The sequence below is a fragment of the Heterodontus francisci genome, chromosome 12, assembly GCF_036365525.1.
Source record: "Heterodontus francisci isolate sHetFra1 chromosome 12, sHetFra1.hap1, whole genome shotgun sequence".
NCBI lineage: Eukaryota > Metazoa > Chordata > Chondrichthyes > Heterodontiformes > Heterodontidae > Heterodontus > Heterodontus francisci.
The window spans coordinates 68,858,255-68,882,227 of record NC_090382.1 but is presented as its reverse complement, the minus strand read 5'-3'; the positions used below and the strand labels follow the sequence as shown (position 1 = coordinate 68,882,227).

The window sequence follows — 23,973 nt, the reverse complement described above, 5'->3', positions numbered from 1 at the left end:
ATTCAGGATCAAATTAGTAGTCACATTGATAAATGCAGGTTAATTAAGGAAAGCCAGCATGGATTCATTAAAGGAAAAACATGTTTAATTAATTGCTGCAATTTTTTGAAGAGGTAACAGAGGTTGATGATGGCAATGCTATTGATGTGGTGTAAAAGAACTTCCAAAAGGCATTTGATACAATGCCACAAAACAGACTTGTGAGCAAAATTATAGCTCATGGAATAAAAGGAACAGTAGCAACATGGATACGAAATTAGCTGAGTGACAAGAAACAGAGAGTAGTGATTAATGGATGTTCTTCAGGCTGGAGGAAGATTTGTAGTGGAGTTCCCCACGGATCAGTGTTGGGACCCTTGCTCGTCCTGATATATATTAATGACTTGGACCTGGCGTACAGGGCAGAATTACAAAATCTGCAGATGATACGAAACTTGAAACAATTGTGAACTGTGAGGAGGATAGTATACAACATCAAAACGACATAGACAAATTGTTGGAATGGGCGGACAAGTTGCAGATGAAGGAGTGGCAGTGGAAGAGCATTTTGGTGGTAGTGATCATAATTCAGTCAGTGTTAACGTAATTATGGAAAAGGACAGAGATCGAACAGGAGTTAGAGTTTTCAACTGGGGCAAGGCCAATTTTACTAAACTGGGGAGTGATTTAGCAAAAGTGGACTGGAAACAGCTATTTGAAAGTAAATCAGTGTTGGAGCAGTGGGAGGTATTAAAAGGGGAGATTCAAGGGGTTCAGAGTAAATATATTCCCACAAAGAGAAAAGGTGCGATGGCCAAATCTAGAGCCCCTTGGATGTCAAGGAGCTTACAGGGTAAGATAATGCAGAAAAGGAAAGCTTATGTCCGACACAGAGAACTCAATACTACAGAAAGCCGAGAGGAGTATAGAAAGTAGAGAGGTGAAATCAAAAAGGAAATTAGGAGAGCTAAGAGAGGGCATGAAAGAATATTGCCAAGCAAAATCAAGGTGAACCCAAAGATGTTTTATCAATACATTAAGAGTAAGAGGATAACTAAGGAAAGAGTAGGGCCCATAAAAGACCTAAAGGGTAACCTATGTGTAGGGGCAGAAGATGTTGGAATAGCTTTTTGCGTCAGTCTTCGCAAAAGAGGGGGATGATGCAGATATTGTACTTCAGGAGGAGGGATGTCAAGTATTGGATGTGTTAAACATAGGGAGAGATGAAGTATTCCTGTCTGGTGCAAAAATAAAACAGGAAGGGTGGCTCAATCGTGGCTTACAAAAGAAATTAGGGATAGTATTAGATCTAAGGAGGAGAAATACAAAATGGCCAGAACAAGCAGAAAACTTGAGGATTGGGAGCAGTTTAGAATTCAGCAAAGGAGGACAAAGGGATTGAGTAAGAAGGGGAAAATAGAGTATGAGAGTAAGCTTGCAGAGAACATAAAAGCTGACTGTGAAAGCTTCTATACATATGTGAAGAGAAAAAGATTAGTGAAGACAAATGTGGGTCCCTTACAGTCAGAAATGGGGGAATTTATAATGGGGAACAAAGAAATAGCAAACCAATTAAATATATATTTTGCTTCTGTCTTCACAAAGGAGGACGGAAATTACCTCCCAGAAATGTTGGGGAATATAGGGTCTAGTGAGAAGGAGGAACTGTATGAAATCAGTATTAGAAGGGAAATGGTGTTAGGGAAATTGATGGGATTGAAGACCAATAAGTCCCCCAGGCCTGATAATCTACATCCCACAGTACTTAAGGAAGTGGCCCTAGAAATAGTAGTTGCATTGCTGGTCATTTTTCAAAATTCTATAGACTCTGGAACAGTTCCAATGGATTGGAGGGTAGCTAATGTAACCCCACTATTTAAAAAAGGAGGTAGAGAGAAAACAGGGAATTATAGACCGGTTAGCCTGACATCAGTAGTGAGGAAAATGCTGGAGTCCATTATAAAAGATGTAATAACAGAGCACTTGGAAAACAATGACAGGATAGGACAAAGTCCACATGGATTTACGAAAGGGAAATCATGCTTGACAAATCTTCTGGAATTTTTTGAGTATGTAACTAGTAGAATAGATATGGGAGAACCAGTGGATGTGGTGTATTTGGACTTTCAGAAGGCTTTCGATAAGGTTCCACATAAGAGATTAGCGTGCAAAATTAAAGCACATGGGATTGGGGGTAAGGTACTGATATGGATAGAGAACTGGTTGGCAGACAGGAACCAAAGAGTAGGAATAAACGGGTCTTTTTCCCAGTGGCAGGCAGTGCCTAGTGGGGTACCACAGGAATCAGTGCTAGGCCCCCAGCTATTCACAATATATATTAATGATATAGATGAGGGAATTAAATGTAATATATCCAAGTTTGCAGACGACGCAAAGCTGAGTGGGAGTGTGAGCTGTGAGGAGGATGCAGAGAAGCCCAGTGTGATTTGGACAGGTTGAGTGAGTGGGCAAATTTATGGCACATGCAGTATAATGTGGATAAATGTGAGGTTATCCACATTGGTGGCAAAAATAGTCAGATTATTATCTGAATGGCAATAGATTGGAAAAGGGGGAGGTGCAGCGAGACCTGGGTGTCCTTGTGCACCAGTCGCTGAAAGCAAGCATGCAGGTGCAGCAGACAGTTAAGAAGGCAAATGGTATGCTGGCCTTCATAGTGAGAGGATTCGAGTACAGGAGCAAGGATGTCTTACTGCAATTATACAAGACCTTGGTGAGACCACATCTGGAGTATTGTGTGCAGTTCTGGTCTCCTTATCTGAGGAAGGATGTTCTTGCTATGGAGGGAGTGCAGCGAAGGTTCACCAGACTGATTACTGGGATGGCAGGACCGACGTATGAAGAGCGATTGGGTCGATTAGGCTTGTATTCGCTAGAGTTTAGAAGAATGAGAAGGGATCTCATAGAAACCTACAAAATTCTAACAGGACCGGACAGGAAGGATGCAGGAAGGATGTTTCCAATGGCGGGGGAGACCAGGACCAGGAGTAGAGATGAGGATAAGGGGTAAGCCATTTAGGACTGAGATGAGGAGGGATTTCTTCACCCAGAGAGTGGTGAACCTGTGGAATTCTCTACCACAGAAAGCAGTAGAGGCCAAATCATTAAATATATTCAAGAAAGAGTTAGATATAGTTCTTAGGGCCAAAGGGATCAAGGGATACGGGGAGAAAGCAGGAACAGGGTACTGAGTTTGGATGATCAGCCATGATTGTATTGAATGGCGGTGCAGGCTTGAAGGGCCGAATGGACTACTCCTGCTCCTATTTTCTTTGTCTCTATGTTTCTGTTAATGGGATTAGTATCCTTGAAAGTTGATAAAAATCTCCATGAAATGTACCCCAGGCTGTTAAAAGAAGCTAGAGAGAAAATAACAGAAGGTCTGTCCATCATTTTCCAGTCCTCACTGGATACAGGTGAGGTGCCGGAGGATTGGAGGACTGCTGAAGTGGTACCTCTGTTTAAAAAGGGAGCGAGGGATAGACCGAATAATTACAGGTCGGTGAGTCTGGCCTCAGTAGTGGGCAAACTTAGAATTTAGAATACAGATGGAGAGCGTGAAGATAAAATCCAATACCAGGGTCCTGCGCTTGAACAAGGGGGACTACAGTAGAATGAGGGAGGACTTGGCTAAAGTAGACTGGAAACAAGGATTTTATGGTGGGACAGTTCACGAGCAGTGGAGGACTTTCAAAGAAATTTTTCAAAGTGCTCAGCAAAAGTATATTCCAGTGAAAAGGAAGGACTGGAAGAAAAGGGGTAATCTGCCATGGGTGTCTCAGGAAATAAGGGAGGCTATCAAATTGAAAGAGAAGGCATACAAAGTGGCCAAAAACAGCATGAAACTAGAAGATTGGGAAAACTTTAAAGGTCAACAGAAAGCCACAAAAAGAGCTATAAAGAAAAGTAAGATAGAACATGAGAAAAAACTAGCACAGAATATAAAGACAGATAGCAAAAGTTTCTATAAATATATAAAACAAAAAAGAGTGGCTAAAGTAAACGTTGGTCCTTTAGAGGATGAGAAGGGGAATTTAGTTATGGGATATGATGAAATGGCCGAGGCATTGAACAGGTATTTTGTATCGGTCTTCACAGTGGAGGACATTAATAACATGCCAGTAATTGACAAAGAGACGAACGTAGGTGAGGACCTGGAAACAATCATTATTACAGAAGAGGTAGTGTTGGGCAAGCTAATGGAGCTGAGGATTGATAAGTCTCCTGGCCCTGATGGAATGCATCCCAGGGTACTAAAAGAGATGGCGGGAGAAATAGCAGGTGCACTGGCGGTAATTTTCCAAAATTCGCTGGACCCTGGAGTAGTCCCAGCAGATTGGAAAACAGCAGATGTGACGCCACTGTTTAAAAAGGGAGGTAGACAAAAGATGGGGAATTATAGACCGGTTAGCTTAACCTCTGTAGTGGGGAAGATGCTTGAGTTTATTATCAAGGAAGAAATAGCAGGGCATCTCGATAGAAATTGTCCCGTTGGGCAGATGCAGCATGGGTTCATGAAGGGCAGGTCATGCTTGACAAATCTTTTGGAATTCTATGATGACATTACGAGCAAGGTGGACAATGGGGACCCAGTGGATGTGGTGTACCTCGATTTCCAAAAGGCCTTCGACAAGGTGCCGCACAAGAGGCTGCAAGCATAAGATAAGGATGCATGGCGTTAGGGGTAAAGTATTAGCATGGATAGAGGATTGGTTGACTAACAGGAAGCAGAGAGTGGGGATAAATGAGTGCTATTCTGGTTGGCAATCAGTCACTAGTGGTGTGCCTCAGGGATCGGTGTTGGGACCGCAATTATTTACAATTTATATAGATGATTTGGAGTTGGGGACCACGTGTAGGGTGTCAAAGTTTGCAGATGACACTAAGATGAGTGGCAGAGCAAAGTGTGCAGATGACTGTGAAACTTTGCAGAGGAACATAGATACATTGAGTGAGTGGGCAAAGGTCTGGCAGATGGAATACAATGTTAATAAATGTGAAGTCATTCATTTCGGTAGGAGTAACAGTAAAAAGGATTATTACTTGAATGGTAAAAAGTTGCAGCATGCTGCTATGCAGAGGGACCTGGGTGTCCTTGTGCATGAATCGCAGAAGGTTGGTCTGCAGGTACAGCAAGTAATTAGGAAGGCAAATGGAATTTTGTCCTTCATTGCTAAAGGGATTGAGTTTAGAAGCAGAGAGGTTATGTTGCAGCTGTATAAGGTACTGGTGAGGCCGCACCTGGAGTACTGTGTGCAGTTTTGGTCTCCTTACTTGAGAAAGGATGTACTGGCACTGGAGAGGGTGCAGAGTAGGTTCACTAGGTTGATTCCGGAGTTGAGGGGGTTGGCTTATGAGAGACTGAGTAGATTGGGATTATATTCATTGGAATTCAGAAGAATGAGGGGGGATCTTATAGAAACATATAAAATTATGAAGGGAATAGATAAGATACAAGTAGAGAGGATGTTTCCACTGGCAGGTGATGCTAGGACAAGAGGGCATAGCCTCAAGATTAGAGGGAGCAAATTTAGGACTGAATTGAGAAGGAACTTCTTCACCCAAAGGGTTGTTAATCTATGGAATTCCTTGCCCAGTGAAGTAGTTGACGCTTCTTCAGTAAACGTTTTTAAAGCTAAGGTAGATATCTTTTTGAACAATAAAGGAATTAAGGGATACGGTGAGAGCGCGGGTAAGTGGATCTGAGTCCACAAAAAGATCAGCCATGATCTTACTGAATGGCGGAGCAGGCTCGAGGGGCCGGACGGCCTACTCCTACTCCTAGTTCTTATGATAATCAATTCTCAGAGACAGGATAAATTGTCACTTACAAGGGAACAGATTAATCAAGGATAGTCAGCATGGATTTGTTAAGGAAAGATCTTGTCTGACTAACTGGATCGAATTTTTTGAAGTAGTAACAAGGAAGACTGCTGAGGGAGTGCAGTTGATGTGGTCCTCATGGATTTTAGCAAGGCTTTTGACAAGGTCTCACATGACAGACTGGTTAAAAATATAAAAGCCCCTGGGATCCAGGGAAATGCAGCTAGGTGGTTACAAAGTTGACTCAGTGACAGGAAACAAAGGGTAATTGTTGATGCGTGTTTTTGCGACTGGAGGGCTGTTTCCAGTGGCATTCTGCAGGGCTCAGTACTGGGTCCCCTGCATTTTGTTGTATATATTAACGATTTGGATGTAAATGTAGGGGGCGTGATCAAGAAGTTTGCAGATGACACAAAGATTGGTCATGTGGTTGATAGTGAGGATAGCTGTAAGCTGCAGGAAGATAGCGATGGACTTGTCAGGTGGGCAGAAAAGCAGCAAATGGAATTCAACCAAGAGAAGTGTGAGATGATGCATTTGGAGAGGTCAAACAAGACAAAGCAATACATGAGTAATGGGAGAAAACTGAGAGGTGTAGAGAAAGGGAGGGATCTTGGAGTGAATGTCCACACATCCCTGAAGGTAACAGATCAGGTCGATAAGGTGGTTAAGAAGGCATATGGAATCCTTTAGTTCATTAGTTGAGGGATAGTATATAAGTGCCGGGAGGTTATGCTGGAACTGTATAAATTTTTGGTTAGGCCACAACTTGAGTACTGTGTGCACTTCTGGTCACCTCATTACAGAAAGAATGTAATTGCCCTAGAGAGGGTACAGAGGAGATTTACGAGGATGTTGCCAGACTGGAAAAATGCAACTATGAGAAGAGATTGGATAGGCTGGGGTTGTTCTCCTTGGAACAGAGAAGACTGAGGGGAGATTTGATTTTGTACAAAATTATAAGGAGCCTGTATAGAGTGGATGTGAAGGGCCTATTAATCTTAGCAGAGAGGTCAGTAACTAATGGGCATAGATTTAAAGTGATGGGTAGAAGGATTAGAGGGGAGATGAGAATTTTTTTTTTACCCAGATGGTGGTGGGTGTCTGGAACTCTCAGTTTGAAAGGGTAGTAGAGGTAGAAACCCTCAACTCTTTTAAAAGGTGTCTGTATATGCATCTCAAGTGCCGTAACCTGCAGGGCCACGGACCAAATGCTGGAAGGAGGGACTAGGCGAGGTGGCTTGTTTTTCGGCCAGCGCAGACACGATGGGCCAAGTGGCTTCTTTTTGTGCTGTGAACTTTCTATGATTCTATGAAGTTCAATGTGGAGAAATGTGAAGTCATTCATTTTAGTAGGAAGAACATGGTGAGACAATATAACATAAAGGGTACAATTCTAAAGATGGTGCAGGAACAGAGGGACGTGGGCGTATATGTGTATAAGTCATTAAAGATGGCAGGACAGGTTGAGAGCGTGGTTAATAAAGGATACAGTATTCTGGGCTTTATTAATAGGGGCACAGAGCACAAGAGCAAAGAGGTTATGTTCAACATATATAAGACACTAGTTCGGTCTCAGCTGGAGTACTACATCCAGTTCTGGATGTTGCACTTCGGGAAAGATGTGAAGGCACTGGAGAGAGTACAGAAACGATTCACAAGAATGGTTCCAGGGATGAGCAGCTTCAGGTATGAAGACAGATTGGAGAAGTTGGGACTGTTTTCCTTGGAGAAGAGAAGGCTGAGAGGGGATTTGATAGAGGTATTCAAAATGATGAGGGGTCTAGACAGAGTGGATAGAGAAAAACTGTTCCCACTCATGAATGGATCGAGAATGAGAGGGCACAGATTTAAAGTGATTGACAAAAGAAGCAAAAGCTGTTGTATGATTGCCTTTAAGAGTGATTTCCCTTTAAGAACGTGCCAAAGTCACTCTGCAACTGTAACACCTAAAGGCAAGTTCTGTAAATAGTTAGCTCTGTGCTGTATATAATAGTTAGCTGTACTAAAACAGTTTGAGATCTTCAACCAACTGGACTCCACACATCTCATTTATGTTGCATCAGACAACATAAAAGAACCCATTACAAAAGCGACAGGAGGAAAATTTCTTCATGCAGCGAGTGGTTAGGATCTGGAATGCACTGCCTGACAGTGTGGTGGAGGCAGGTTCAATCGAGGCATTCAAAAGGGAATTAGTCTGTTTTCTGAAAAGGAATAATGTGCAGGGTTACAGGAAGAAGACGGGGGAATGGCATTAGGTGAATTGCTCATTCAGAGAGCTGGTGCAAACACAATGGGCTGAATGGCCTCCTTCTGCACTGTAACAAGTTTGTGATTCTGAGTTACAGAGAAAACAGAACTGCAATTGACCAAGCTGATATCTAAAATCTTTTTCTATGGATCAGATACCCCTTGGGAAGTGCTAGGGATGATCTAAGTTACTCTCAAATCCTCCCAAGTGTCCAAATGTCAGACTGAGTTCCATGTTATAGACTCAGGCCAGGGAAATCTGCTAACTTTCAAAATTGTCAGCAAATTGAAGTTGAAACGACCATGAGAGGACAGAACCACCTGACAAAAGAAGACATATTGAAGAAGTATCCACTGTGTTACGACCAATTGAGAAAGAGGTCTAGGGTTCCCTTTCTGCCTTCACCTGGTCTTACTGCAACAGGGTTTAATTTTAAACAACCCATGCTTTTATCTCCCCCTTGGTGAATCCTTGTTCACTGCTTTCCGATTATAAGGCAAAGACACCAGCACAAACTGGCTTTCTTAGGATTAAAGAAGAAATATGAAATTTTATTAAACTTAAACTTAACCTCTAATTCAGTTAATGTCTATGGATACATGACAAGCCCACGCTAGCATGCACAAGCATTACACACATGCAGATAGAGACAGAAAGAAAACAGAAGAAATAGAGTGGAAAAGTTTGAGGCAATATCTAAGGAGGTTTTTTGTGTTATGGTTCTTCGAGCTCACTGTAGAGTCGGTGATTATAGGTAGATCTTGCTTTTCGTTGGGGCCCAGTATTCTTCTTAAACCTTGTTCGCTGTAGGAGACTTTTCTCTCTTGGGGTCCATGTGTCTTCAGTGGATTTGGAGTTCCGTGAGAAAGAGATGGGAGCAGGCAGACAGGAGAGGCTGTGCCGAGCCAGCCAGGAGAGATCTTCTTAGTCCAGGAGCATTCTGATTTCTGCCCAAATTGTTTGTACAAATTCAAAAAAACTCAGGTTGCCAAGCAGGTTAGTCATGTGACTAGCTGGTTTGACCATGTCTAGTTGCGTATTCGGCCATCTTAGCAGTCAACCTGGAATGCGAGCTCCCCCACCTTCAATGTCTGGTGATCAAAAGTTCCTTGTGGATTGAATGTGTCAGGGAATGGTCCTTTTTCCTTCCAAACACTGTCTGTTAATATGCAAATGTCTTTCCAGCCAAGATCTAGCAATTTTTTTAAAGCAAGTCCTTTCTTCACTCCAACAACAGTTTGAAATTTAATGTCCATGTGGCGAAATTAATATGCCTCATGCTTGGTAGGTGGGGGCCTGCATGACAACTGCCACAGTGGAGTGGGTTGGAGGTGGGGTATACGTAAAATTGAATGGGAGTCGCAGGTGGGGGCGGTTCCCGACCCTCTCTTGCCCCCATTGCAAATTTACACAGGGCAGTGGCGGAGAGAAACAGCCCGCCCACCCCAGGCCCTTATGTGACCAATTAACTGGCACTTGAGGGCTTCCGCCCACTGCCGCAGGTATTTTACCTTTGACTGGCAGATGGCTAAGGCGTCAAAAAGCCCGCCTGGTGAAACCTGTGCCCTACGGAGGGCCTCCCCTGAAGCCCCAAATGCTCCCAATGCACAACACTCACCCCGCCCCCCCTAACCGACCCCCCTTGTCTTGCCGGGTCCTGACCGATTGTCCCCAGCGAGACCCTAAAAACTTACCTTTTTTCCGGGGCCGTCCTTCCTGTTGCTTCCAATGGCCAGGTGTAATCCCAGCAGTGGCCACCGCTCCCGGTAGCGCTGCTGGGACGAAGAGCTGCCGCCCACTGATTGTCCATTAGGTGGAACTTCTTGCCTCAAGAAGGTGGAGGTCCCGCACAAGACCAATTAAAGGCCTTGGGAGTGAAAAATCCCGGTCTGACTCCCCAGGCTTGGTGGAGGCTGGCTCTGCACCGATCTTTCGGCTGGTAGACGGGGCCTCCCGCCTAATGAAAAATTCCAGCCAAAGTCCTGGTTCGTTGAAAATTAGCTCATCATTTGATCCAAAAGTGCTTATGGTAGTTCACAGAAAAGGAAACATGATCATAGTGAAGAGAGAAAACTACATGAAGAAAACCGCAGCCTCACAGCTCCAGCGACCCGGGTTCAGTTCTGGGTACTGCCTGTGCGGAGTTTGCAAGTTCTCCCTGTGACCGTGTGGGTTTCCACCGGGTGCTCCGGTTTCCTCCCACAGACAAAGACTTGCAGGTTGATAGGTAATTTGGCAGTTGTAAATTGCCCCTCTTGTAGGTAGGTGGTAGGAGAATGGTGGGGATGTGGTAGGGAATATGGGATTAATGTAGGATTAGTATAAATGGGTGGTTGTTGGTCAGCACAGACTCAGTGGGCCAAAGGGCCTGTTTCAGTGCTGTATCTCTAAATAAATAAAAATAAATAAATAAAATGTAACCTTCTTCAAAAGAAAGCACAGCACAACACTACAGTACATTAAATTTCAAATCCTTCGCCTTATTTCACACTCTACCTTTACAACTTCCTCCAGCCTTGCTTCATCTCTCACATTCTCCAGTCCTCTGTCACAAGCCTTCTGTGCAACACCCACCCTTCACTCAACTATTGGTGACAGAGCCTGTAACTCTTTTGAATTACCTCCCAAATCCCTTTTCCTCTCTGAAATGCTCCCATCCAACTTTAAAATCTATCAATAAATCTATCCCTCATAAATCAAGCTTTCACTCATCTTTCCTAACTCGACCGTCATAACTCAGAATCTGTTCCTTTTTACTTTTCCCTCTGCAAATCACCTTGCAACATCTTTCTGCAGTAAAGTTGCTGCATAAATCCAAGTTGCTGTTCTAATATTTAAGACGATGTTACTCTTGACAATATATCTTATGTTCATATGTTTTTACTGTTTGTTTTTGAACCATAAGGATTAACACTTACACATGCCCAGTTTCATGAGCAACCACAAATGCAGATGAAAAGCCATCTTCATGGTTCAGGGTGCAACTTCGGACTGGATGGCACATACCTGTAACTGGGGCATAACCTGTAAAAGATAGCAAATTAATAGAGAAGAATGCGTTTAAATAACATAAAAAGTAGTGAAAAATATCAATTCTGTTTTTCTTAATTCAACATTGATAAATGAGATATTTCTCTTAAATTTATGCATTGAAATGTATGTATTATCATGTTATCTTCACTAGTTGTACAATTTATTTGTTCAGATTGTCGAAAGACCAATCACATTTCATACTACTTGAATGTGTAAAATGATCAATCTAACTTCAAATTTTACATTCAGTTTGAGGGAGAGAAGAGTGGGTCTAAGACGAGTATTTTAAACTAAAATAAGGGCAATTATGAGGGCATGAAAGCAGAGCTAGCTAAAGTGAACTGGCAAATTAGGTTAAGGGATAGGTCAATAGAGATGCAGTGGCAGACTTTTAAGGGGATATTTCAGAATACACAGAATAGAGACATTTCAACGAGAAAGAAAAATTCCAAGGGGAGGACCCGCCATCCATGGTGAACGAAAAAAGTTAAAGATATTATCAAAATTAAAGAAAAAGCATATAATTGCGCAAAGATGGATGGCAGGTCAGATGATTGAACAGAATTTAAAAACAGCAAAGAATGACTAAGAGAACAAAGAACAAAGAACAAAGAAAATTACAGCACAGGAACAGGCCCTTCGGCCCTCCAAGCCTACGCCGATCCAAGTCCTCTATCTAAACCTGTCGCCTATTTTCTAAGGGTCTGTATTTCTTTACTTCCTGCCCATTCACGTATCTGTCTAGATACATCTTAAAAGACGCTATCGTGCCCGCGTCTACCACCTCCGCTGGCAATGCGTTCCATGCACCCACCACCCTCTGCGTAAAGAACTTTCCACGCATATCCCCCCTAAACTTTTCCCCTCTCACTTTGAACTCGTGTCCCCTTGTAATTGAATCCCCCACTCTGGGAAAAAGCTTCTTGCTATCCACCCTGTCTATACCTCTCATGATTTTGTACACCTCAATCAGGTCCCCCCTCAACCTCCGTCTTTCTAATGAAAATAATCCTAATCTACTCAACCTCTCTTCATAGCTAGCGCCCTCCATACCAGGCAACATCCTGGTGAACCTCCTCTGCACCCTCTCCAAAGCATCCACATCCTTTTAGTAATGTGGCGACCAGAACTGCACGCAGTATTCCAAATGTGGCCGAACCAAAGTCCTATACAACTGTAACATGACCTGCCAACTCTTGTACTCAATACCCCGTCCGATGAAGGAAAGCATGCCGTATGCCTTCTTGACCACTCTATTGACCTGCGTTGCCACCTTCAGGGAACAATGGACCTGAACACCCAAATCTCTCTGCACATCAATTTTCCCCAGGACTTTTCCATTTACTGTATAGTTCACTCTTGAATTGGATCTTCCAAAATGCATCACCTTGCATTTGCCCTGATTGAACTCCATCTGCCATTTCTCTGCCCAACTCTCCAGTCTATCTATATTCTGCTGTATTCTCTGACAGTCCCCTTCACTATCTGCTACTCCACCAATCTTAGTGTCGTCTGCAAACTTGCTAATCAGACCACCTATACTTTCCTCCAAATCATTTATGTATATCACAAACAACAGTGGTCCCAGCACGGATCCCTGTGGAACACCACTGGTCACACGTCTCCATTTTGAGAAACTCCCTTCCACTGCTACTCTCTGTCTCCTGTTGCCCAGTCAGTTCTTTATCCATCTAGCTAGTACACCTTGGACCCCATGCGCCTTCACTTTCTCCATCAGCCTACCATGGGGAACCTTATCAAACGCCTTACTGAAGTCCATGTATATGACATCTACAGCCCTTCCCTCATCAATCAACTTTGTCACTTCCTCAAAGAATTCTATTAAAAGATTAATAAGGAGGAAAAAATTAGAGTACGAGAGAAAGCTAGCTAGAAATCTAAAAACGGATAGTAAGAGTTTCTGTAGATATTTTAAAAAGAGTTAACAAAGTGAGCATTGGTCCTAAGGTGCAGCAAGCAATTAGGAAGGCCTTTATTGCAAGAGAATTTGAGTACAGGAGCAGTGAAGTCTTGCTTCAATTGTATAGAACCTTGGTTAGACTGCACTTGAAGTACTGTGTGCAGTTTTGGTCCCCTTACCTTAGGAAGGATATTATTGCCATAGTGGGAGTGCAATGAAGATTCATCAGACTTGTTCCCGGGATGACAGAACTGTCCTATGAGGAGAGATTGGGGAAACTGGTCCTGTATTCTCCAGAGTTTCAAAGAATGAGAGGTGATCTAATTGCAACCTACAAAATACTTAAAGGGATAGATCGGGTAGATGCAGCTAAGATGTTACTCCTGGTTGGGGAATCCCGAACCAGCGGACACAATTTCAAAATAAGGGGAAAGCCACTTAGGACAGAGATGAGGAGAAATTTCTTTACTCAGAGGGTTGTCGATATTTGGAATTCTCTACCCCAGAGGGCTGTGGAAACTCAGTCATTGAGTATTTTTAAAGCAGAGATTGACAGATTTCTAAATACAAATGACATAAGGGAATATGGAGATAGTCTGGGAAAAGGCATTGAAGTGAATGATCAGCCATGATCATATTGAATGGCGGGGCAGGCTCGATGGGCTGAATGGCCTACTCCTGCTCCTATGTTCCTATATTCCTATAGAAAGTGAGCCTGAGGAATTAATAATGGGAAATAAGAAGATAGCAGATGAAGTGAACAGGTATTTTGCATCGGTCTTCACTACTGAGGATACAAGTAACATCCCAGAAATAGCTGTAAATCAGAAAATGGAAAGGAGGGAGGAACGCAAGAAAATTACAATCACCAGGGAAGTGGTACTGAGCAAATTGTTAGAGCTGAGGGCTGACAAGTCCCCGGGTCTCGATGGACTTCATCCTAGGGTCTTAAAAGAAGTGGCGAGTAAGATAGTTGATGCATTGGTTCTAATTTTCCAAAATTCCCGAGATTCGGGGAAGATTCCATTAGATTGGAAAATAACCAATGTAACTCCTTTATTCAAAAAGGGAGAGAGACAGAAAGCAGGAAACTACAGGCCAGTTAGCTTAATGTCAGCCATAGGGAAAATGTTAGAAGCTATTATTAAAGACGTTATAGCAGGACACTTGGAAAAATTCAAGATAATCAAGCAGAGTCAACATAGTTTTGTGAAAAGGAAATCATGTCGAACCAACTTATTGGAGTTCTTTGAAGAAGTAATGTGTGTTGTGGATAAAGGGGATGCACTGTACTTAGATTTCCAGAAGGCATTGGATAAGGTACCACATCAAAGGTTATTGCAGAAAATAAAAGCTCATGATGTAGGGGGTAACATTTTAGCATGGATAGAAGATTGGCTAGCTAACAAGAAACAGAGTAGGTATAAATGGGTAATTTTCTAGCTGGCAAAATGTAACAAGTGGTGTGCCACAGGGATCAGTGCTGGGGCCTCAACTTTTTACAAATTATATAAATGACTTGGATGAAGGGATGGAAGGTATGGTTGCTAAATTTGCTGATGACACAAAGATGGGTAGGAAAGTAAGTTATGAAAAGGACATAAGGAGGCTACAAACGGATATAGATAGGTTAAGTAAGTGGGCAAAGATCTGGCAAATGGAGTATAATGTGGGAAAATGTGAAATTGTCCATTTTGGCAAGAAGAATAAAAAATAAATATATTATCTAAATGGTGAGAGATTGCAGAGCCCCAGGATGCAGAGGGATCTGAGTGTCTTCGTGCATGAATCGCAAAAGGTTAGTATGCAGGTACAGCACATAATTAGGAAAGCTAATAGAATGTTATCATTTATTGTGAGGGGAATTGAATACAAAAGTAGGAAGTATATGCTTCAGTTACACAGGACATTGGTGAGACCACATCTGGAGTACTATGCACAGTATTGGTCTCCTTCTTTAAGGAAGGATATAAATGCATTGGAGGCAGGTCAGATAAGGTTTACTCGACTAATAGCTGGAATGAGTGGGTTGCCTTATGAGGAAAGGTTGGACAGGCTAGGTTTGTATCCATTGGAGTTTAGAAGAATAAGAGACGACTTGATTGAAACATATAAGATTCTGAGGAATCTTGACAGAGTGGATGTGGAAAAGATGTTTTCTCTTGTGGGAGAATCTAGAACTAGGGGTCACTGTTTAAAAATAAGGGGTCACCAATTTAAGACAGAGATGAGGAGAATTTTTTTCTCTGAGGCTCATGAGTCTTTGGAACTATGTTCCTCAAAAGGCAGTGAAAGCAGAGTCTTTGAATATTTTTAAGGCAGAGGTAGATAGATTCTTGATGAGGAAGGGGGTGAAAAGTTATCGGATAGACGAGAATGTGGAGTTGAGGTTACAATCAAATCAGCCATGATTTTGTTGAATATCGTAGCAGGTTTGAGGGGCCGAGTGGCCAATCCTGCTCTTAATTCGCATGTTCATATGTATGTTCATGTTTGTCATACCAGAACTAAAAACCTACACAGAGGAAACTCATCAATACGTATCTCATTGGTAAACCCTCTGAGGAAGTACATGTGCTGGACAGCTTAAAGTCTGTAAGATAATGATCATGCATATTGCACTTAACTGTTGGTAAAGCACCAAATATTAAAATTTAGCATCTGAATTCTAGTTGTAGAAAATTATGATAAGTAAAAGCTGCACAGTATTCCATTCATTAATACAAAAGCAAAATACTGTGGATGCTGGAAATTTGAATTAAAATAGAAAATGCTGGAAATACTCAACAGGTTTGGCAACATCTGTTCCCAGATTCCCAATTCTGATGAAAGGTCACAGACCTGAATTGTTAACTGTTTCTCTCTCTCTCTACAGATTCTGCCAGACCTGCTGAGTATTTCCAGCATTTTCTGTTTTTATTCCATTCATTAATCCCAATTTATCACTTACGTTCATAGTACTGCCCTTTCAAGCAAGGTAAGTGGCCTTATAGAACATAGAACAGGACAGCACAGTCCAGGCCCTTCGGCCCACAATGTTGTGCCGACCCTTTAACCTACTCTAAGATCAAACTACCTACATACCCTTCATTCTACTATCCATGTACCTATCCAAGAGTTGCTTAAATGTCCCTAATGTATCTGCTTCTACTACCACCACTGGCAGTGCATTCCACGCACCCACCACTGTCTGTGTAAAGAACCTACCTCTGACATCTCCCCGAAACCTTCCTCCAATCACCTTAAAATTATGCCCCCTGGTGATAGCCCTTTCTGCCCTGGGAAAAAGTCTCTGGCTATCCACTCTATCTATGCCTCTCATCATCTTGTACACCTCTATCAAGTCACCTCTCATCCTTCTTCGCTCCAATGAGAGAAGCCCTAGCTCCCTCAACCTTTCTTCGTAGGACATGCCCTCCAGTCCAGGCAGCATCCTGGTAAATCTCCTCTGCACCCTCTCTAAAGCTTCCACATCCTTCCTATAATGAGGCGACCAGAACTGAACACAATATTCCAAGTGTGGTCGAATCAGGGCCTTATAGAGCTGCAGCATAACCTCGCGGCTCTTAAACTCAATCCCCCTGTTAATGAAAGCCAACACACCAAACGCTTTCTTAACAACCCTATCAACTTGGGTGGCAACTTTGAGGGATCTATGGACGTGGACCCCAAGATCCCTCTGTTCCTCCACACTGCCAAGAAACCTGTCTTTAAGCCTGTATTCTGCATTCAAATGCAACCTTCCAAAATGAATCACTTCACACTTTTCCAGGTTGAACTCCATCTGCCACTTCTCAGCCCAGCTCTGCATCCTGTCAATGTCCCGTTGCAACCTACAACAGCCCTCCACACTATCCACAACTCCAGCAACCTTTGTGTCATCGGCAAACTTACTAACCCAGCCTTCCACTTCCTCATCCAAGTCATTTATAAAAATCACAAAGAGCAGAGGTCCCAGAACAGATCCCTGCGGAACACCACTGGTCACCGAGCTCCAGGCTGAATACTTTCCATCTACTACCACCCTCTGTCTTCTATGGGCCAGCCAATTCTGTATCCAGACAGCCAAATTTCCCTGTATCCCATGCCTCCTTACTTTCTGAATGAGCCTACCATGGGGAACCTTATCAAACGCCTTGCTAAAATCCATATACACCACATCCACTGCTCTTCCTTCATCAATGTGTTTTGTCACATCCTCAAAGAATTCAATAAGGCTTGTGAGGCATGACCTGCCCCTCACAAAGCCATGTTGACTATCTCTAATCAAACTATGCTTTTCCAAATAATCATAAATCCTGTCTCTCTGAATCCTCTCAAATAATTTGCCCACCACCGACGTATGGCTGACTGGTCTGTAATTCCCAGGGTTATCCCTATTCCTTTTCTTGAACAAGGGAATAACATTTGCCACCCCCCAATCATCTGGTACTACTCCAGTGGACAGTGAGGACGCAAAGATCATCGCCAAAGGCGCGGCAATCTCTTCCCTCGCTTCCCGTAATATCCTTGGGTATATCCCGTCTGGCCCCGGGGACCTATCTATCCTCATGTCTTTCAAAATTTCCAGCACATCCTCCTTCTTAACATCAACCTATTCGAGCATATCAGCCTGTTTCACGCTGTCCTCACAAACGTCCAGGTCCCTCTCACTAGTGAATACTGAAGCAAAGTATTCATTAAGGACCTCCCCTACCTCCAGGCACAAGTTCCCTCCACTATCCCTGATCGGCCCTACCCTCACTCTGGCCATCCTCTTGTTCCTCACATAAGTGTAGAACGCCTTGGGATTTTCCTTAATCCTACCCGCCAAGACTTTTTCATGTCCCCTTCTAGCTCTCCTAAGTCCATTCTTCAGTTCCTTCCTGGCTACCTTGTAACCATCTGGAGCCCTGTCTGATCCTTGCTTCCTCAACCTTAAGTAAGCTTCCTTCTTCCTCTTGACCAGCTGTTCCACATCTCTTGTCATCCAAGGTTCCTTCACTCTACCATCCCTTCCTTGCCTCATCGGGACAAACTTATCCAGCAGTCGCAGCAAGTGCTCCCTAAACAACCTCCACATTTCTGTCGTGCATTTCCCTGAGAACATCTGTTCCCAATTTAAGCTCCCCAGTTCCTGCCTAATAGCATTGTAATTCTCCCTCCCCCAATTAAATATTTTCCCATCCCGTCTGCTCCTATCCCACTCCATGACTATAGTAAAGGTCAGGGAGTTGTGATCACTATCACCGAAATGCTCTCCCACCGAGAGATCTGCCACCTGGCCTGGTTCGTTGCCAAGCACCAGATCCAACATAGCCTCCCCTCTAGTCGGCCTATCTACATATTGAGTCAGGAAACCTTCCTGGACACACCTGACAAAATCTGCTCCATCCAAACTATTTGCACTAAGGAGGTTCCAATCAATATTAGGGAAGTTGAAGTCACCCATGACAACAACCCTGTTACTTCTGCACCTTTCCAAAATCTGCCTCCCAATCTGTTCCTCCGTGTCTCTGTTGCTATTGGGGGGTCTATAGAAAACTCCCAACAAAGTGACTGCTCCTTTCCTGTTTCTGACTTCCACCCATACTGACTCAGTAGACAAAACCTCCTCGACGACCTCCCTTTCTGCAGCTGTGATACTATCCCTGATTAGCAATGCCACTCCCCCACCTCTTTTACCTCCCTCCCTATTCCTTTTGAAACATCTAAACCCCGGAACATCCAACATCCATTCCTGCGCCTGTGATATCCAAGTCTCCGTAATGGCCACAACATCGTAGCTCCAAGTACTGACCCATGCTCTAAGTTCATCACCCTTATTCCTGACACTTCTTGCGTTAAAATAGACACACTTCAACCCATCATACTGGCTGCAACTTTGCCCTGTCAACTGTCTAACCTTCCTCGCAGACTCTCTGCACTCTGTACCTGCCTGTTCAACAGCTACCCCATCCACTGATCCGTAGCTCCGGTTCCCATCCCCCTGCCAAATTAGTTTAAACCCTCCCAAAGAGCTCTAGCAAACCTCCCACCCAGGATATTGGTGCCCCTCCAGTTCAGATGCAACCCGTCCTTCTTGTACAGGTCCCACCTTCCCCAGAAGGTATCCCAATGATCCACATATCTGAATCCCTCCCTCCTACACCAGCTCTGTAGCCATGTGTTCAGCTGCACTCGCTCTCTGTTTCTAGCCTCACTAGCACGTGGCACCGGTATCAATCCTGAGATTACTACTCTGCTCGTCCTGCCTTTTAGCTTTCAACCTAACTCCCTATATTCGCTTTTCAGCTCCTCATCCCTTTTCCTAGCTATGTCATTGGTACCAATGTGTACCACGACTTCTGGCTGCTCCCTCTCCCCCCTTAGAATCCCGTAGACTCGATCCGAGACATCCCTGACCCTGGCACTCAGGAGGCAACATACCATCCGGGAGTCTCGTTCGCGACCACAGAATCTCCTGTCTGTTCCTCTAACCATTGAATCTCCTATCACTATCGCTCTCCTATTCTCCCCCCTTCCCTTCTGAGCCACAGCGCCAGGCTCAGTGCCAGAGACCTGGCCGCTGTGGCTTATGATTTATGCCTATTATTGTTCTAAACTATCTGACAATGATATAGTATATGGAGTTGCTAAGAATAGCAGACTGGAAATTCAATGATGATGCACCTATTTTGCAGGTATAAAAGTGCCTGTAAAGTGTCCAACATGGCGGGCAGCTTGCGAGCGCATATTTGGAGGTTGGTATAGGCATCAAAAGAGGCATTTGGACCTTTGCATATTTAATATATGCTTCACCAAATTGGTTTGCCCTGATCTACATGCAGCCTATCAAAAAGTTAAGTTTAAAAAAAAATGTATCTGAATATAGAGCCAAGAGATGCAGAACCACATTATTACCACAGATGACTACCTCACCCTCCCACTCTCCCCCCCAACCCCGATTGCTATCTGGACACCCCCCCCCCCCCCCCACTTATGACTGCCCCCTTCTCCTGATTGCCTTCCCCTCCCGGTTGACCTGCTTCATCCCCAACCCCGATCATTCCTCCATCCCACCCCGACTCTTGCAAGACACGCTTGTGATGCTAACAGCAGCCCAAAATTCAAATGGTCTTCACAGGCAAGCTGGTGTGGATGCCCAACAGGTAGCTGCAGCTCACCAGTCTGATGCAAATGAGACCCGAGGCCCAATATCGAATGGGTATGGGTCCCCCACACCCCATCCTCTACTTTTAAATATCAGGCTAGAAAATAACATGCTAATGACTATGAAGTGCCTTTCTTGGATTATTTATCAGTAAAACATTGTATGCTTGAACACAATACAAAACTGTGTACCCAAACTGAATGGAATACAGTACCTTGCATACCCGATGGACCAAAATCCTGCCTTGTTAGAAAGATGGCATGGTCATGATATTCTGCATGGCTTGTATCAGACTTCTGCTGGGAGTAGGCCCATCGGCACACATTCTCCAAACTTTGAGAGGGGTTCCCAACTTCAATTAGGCTAACAGACTAAGAAAGAAAATGATTTTCTTAAAAGTTAAATTTGCAATTTCAACAGACTATAGAACAAGAGTTAGAACATCTTTCAAAGTAGAGCTTGCTGAATATGCAGCATTATATCACACTATTTTCTGAACTAATAATTAGCAATATTTCTTTTATTTTCACTGAATATTTTTTGAGTAAGTTTAGAAACACAATATATTAATTTATTTCCCATGGTGTCATTCAGACACAAGTTTTTCTTTAATTGTTTGTCTTTCTTTGTATAATTGAGAATCTGCTTGTCTCCCACTTTCTACTGCTTCCTGTATTCTATCTGTCTCTGATTAGTGTTCCAGTCTGCCTGTCTCCTGCTTACTCTTGGTGTGGCTCTCAGGCATTTTGGCACTGAGGTTACAACGTGGAATACTAGCATCAGAACATTTAATGTGCTTGTCTGAAATTCTTTTCTCCTATTTCAGTGGAAGCTTTAAACCATTTAAAATAAGTGGGGTAAATTTTGGTCTTCACTGCATAGGCAATAATTTGGAGGAGTAGATTGTCTGCCCATTGTTGAATTTATCTGATTTTCAGTCCATTGAAATTGAGCTCCTGGTTTGGAACTGTACTTGCTGGCAGTGGGGATCAGAGACTTGGCATGAACTGTGCATGACTTTTGAACCATTGACTTATTTAATTGAAAATCACACACAGTGCGAGCCTGAATTTCTCAAATGCATTTCCTCAGCAAAATTCCCCACTTGCAGACTTAAGTTAGAAAATTTCATTTTTAATTCTTTCCATTAAAGTTTTTAAAAGTGCTTAAAAAGCACAACAACCTCGGAGTTGGAAGAAGCTCAGTTTTTGCTAAGAGTATCCACTGTAGTACAAGTGGTTTTACACTGGGGCCACTCAGGGTGCTGTGGTGGGATGGAGGTTGGGGGGGGGTGGAGGGGGTGCGGTGGTGCGGGGATGTGGGTTGGAGGGAAGCCAGGTGCTGGAAGCCTGAGTAAACAGTTAGGCTGTGAGAAAAGAAAATGTATCTGGTCAGGTGAGGGACATCAGCAGCCACTATGGGCTGAATTTCAACTTTTAGACCCGCTCACAGCAGGGGAGGCTGGTAGCACACCAGGAACAAGCAAGTTTGTGGAGCGGGTTTTTCTGTGGCTCTTTAACTGAGCCACAGTATTAGCATCCCACTTCTGGGTTTCCGGACCAATTGGTACAAGTGGGCATTCTCAAAACCCGCACCTGATCTTTGAAGCTTCAGTATTTAAAAGGGACCCCTGTGAAGGACAGAATGGAACCATTCTACAATTCTACAACTTGAGTCTCAATGAGGGAAGGATGCCACCACCCTCTCCAACCCCCCCAACCCTGTTCTCTGAGGAATCCCTGGAGATCATGCTGTGGGCTATCAGGCTCTGCAGAGAAATGTTATTCCTAGCAGATGGGAGGAAGAAGCCTGCCTCAGAAACCAGGCAAGCGTGTCTGGAGATGGCTGAAGAGGTGAGCAGCAGGAGTCTGGTCTCTAGATCATGGATACAGTATCACAAGAGGTTCAATGATTTTGTCAGGGTAGGAAAGGTGAGTGGCATTCCACATTTAAGTGCAAACCCCCACGCTCTGCCTTCCCCAGCCTTCTCCTGCACCGCACACCTCAGACCAACATATCTTGCAGCTCCACACATTCCTCTATCTCAAGGCATTTCCTCACATCCCCATCTGACACTCACACTCACTGACACTCACTCTCATCTTATTGCCATCTCACACCCTTCCCTCACAGTCACCCTCCACAAATGTTGTCATTCCATCTTCTCAACACATTCCCTATCGCACACTCATAACTCTTCTTTCTCGCCTTGAAGAGAGAGCAGAACAGCAGGGAGAGGCAGAGAACTGGGGATGGCCCTTCAGTCATAACACCCTGACCACTGTGGAAATCAACGCACTGGAGATCAGCAGAATTTCAGAATGGATGACCTTTGGCGATGGAGAGATGTGGGTCTCCCAGGTATGTTGCGACAGAATTTGATATCACACAGCTACGTGGCACATAACACTCACTCACGTTGGCTTGATGTAGCCACTGAAATATGATCTGCAAAATGTTGACTTTGAATCCTTTCACCTTGTCAGTTCTAATACATATCTTTCATCTCCATAGGTCCTTCAAGCATCACTCAAGAGCTGATGCTGGAGGAGAAGGAAGACTCAAGTCACACAACTCATGCACATCCTCCACCAACTCAGATGGGGCCTTTATGACAGGTAGTTGGATTGTCACCTGGTGAAGCACACATCACAGTGAACAGAAGTACATGGTAGAGACAGGGACAACAGTGGAGAGTCCTTGTTGGAGGGTGCAGAACCCTCCAAGCTCTGCTGCCCTGCTCAGTTGGACACAGGTGTTGAGCCTCAGGAGTCATCCACCAAGAGGACTATTCTGCAGCAGCAGCAGAAAATGTGTGCGTTTCTGTCAGCATTTCTAGAGGTACAGCACATCCTCCGAGAGATTGTAGGACTCTTTATCCACCATGAGTGCCATGATGTCGCAGGCTTTTGTGCTAATGTCTACCCTATGGAAAGAGTAGCCTCCTGCATGGAACATCAAATGTGGCAGTCAACCGAGTGCATGTTGGCTGTGATCATTGGCCTGCACAGTCAGCCTGCCAATTCAAATAGGATGGAGGAAAGCCTCGCCTCATTGAAGTGCAGCAAAGTGCTCTCTAGCTCTTGGCTAGCAGGAAAGGTGTTGGTGGGCCATGAGAGAGATGGAAAAAGGGGACATGGAAGTAGCGACTCTGCTTAAGGCACTCCCATTCACCTCCCACCACCACCCCCCCCCCACCCCCAACCCACACCTCGCCTCAGTCAGAGCCTGACATAGTGCCTCCTGTCCTGATGACCAAGTCTGCCCCTGCACAGGTGCAGCTGGAGCAGCCTTTGGCAGAGCCCTCACAGGCTCCAAAGTGCTGAGGACTTCGGTCAAGAGCATCTGAGCAGTCAGAGCAAGGATATGAGCAGCCTGCTGAATCCACAGGGGTAGCACCACATCAGAATAATAGGAAAAGAAAGAGAAAAACTTGGTATTTCACAAGGGAAGTCATTTGGGTGTTTAAAAGTTTAAGTTGATACTTTTATTACCAATGTTTATGCACCATAAACTTTACTTCAAGCTGTATTGTCCAGTCATCCCCACTGTTGTCTGTCACCTGCCAAGTGCCCTTCAGCCTTAAGGAAAATGGGAAGGAAAGAATAAGAGATGAGCAATGGGTGTCAGTGAGAGGGATGGATTGTTGACTGTGGGAATACTTGTGCTGGGAGCTGGCAGGTGATTTATTGAGTTCAGAATTGTTGTGCTAGATGGCTGCACTGCCTCAGATTAGCTGAAGGGTGTCTGAATGAGTCCATCTCGGGTATTCCTGGCAGCTAAATGAGCACCTGCACATACTCTTATGAC

At 44.0% G+C, this 23,973-nt stretch overlaps 1 protein-coding gene across 1 annotated transcript in view; it reads right to left on the bottom strand.

The window, feature by feature from the left end:
• LOC137375905 (A disintegrin and metalloproteinase with thrombospondin motifs 2-like) overlaps window positions 1-23,973 on the bottom strand; it is a 315,989-nt gene that overhangs the window by 92,095 nt on the left and 199,921 nt on the right. The window contains exons 6-7 of the mRNA XM_068043568.1: window positions 20,378-20,534; window positions 10,996-11,101 (exon numbers count right to left, since the gene is read on the bottom strand). Coding sequence (XP_067899669.1) covers window positions 10,996-11,101; window positions 20,378-20,534 — 263 coding nt within the window. The remainder of the gene's footprint in view (window positions 1-10,995; window positions 11,102-20,377; window positions 20,535-23,973) is intronic.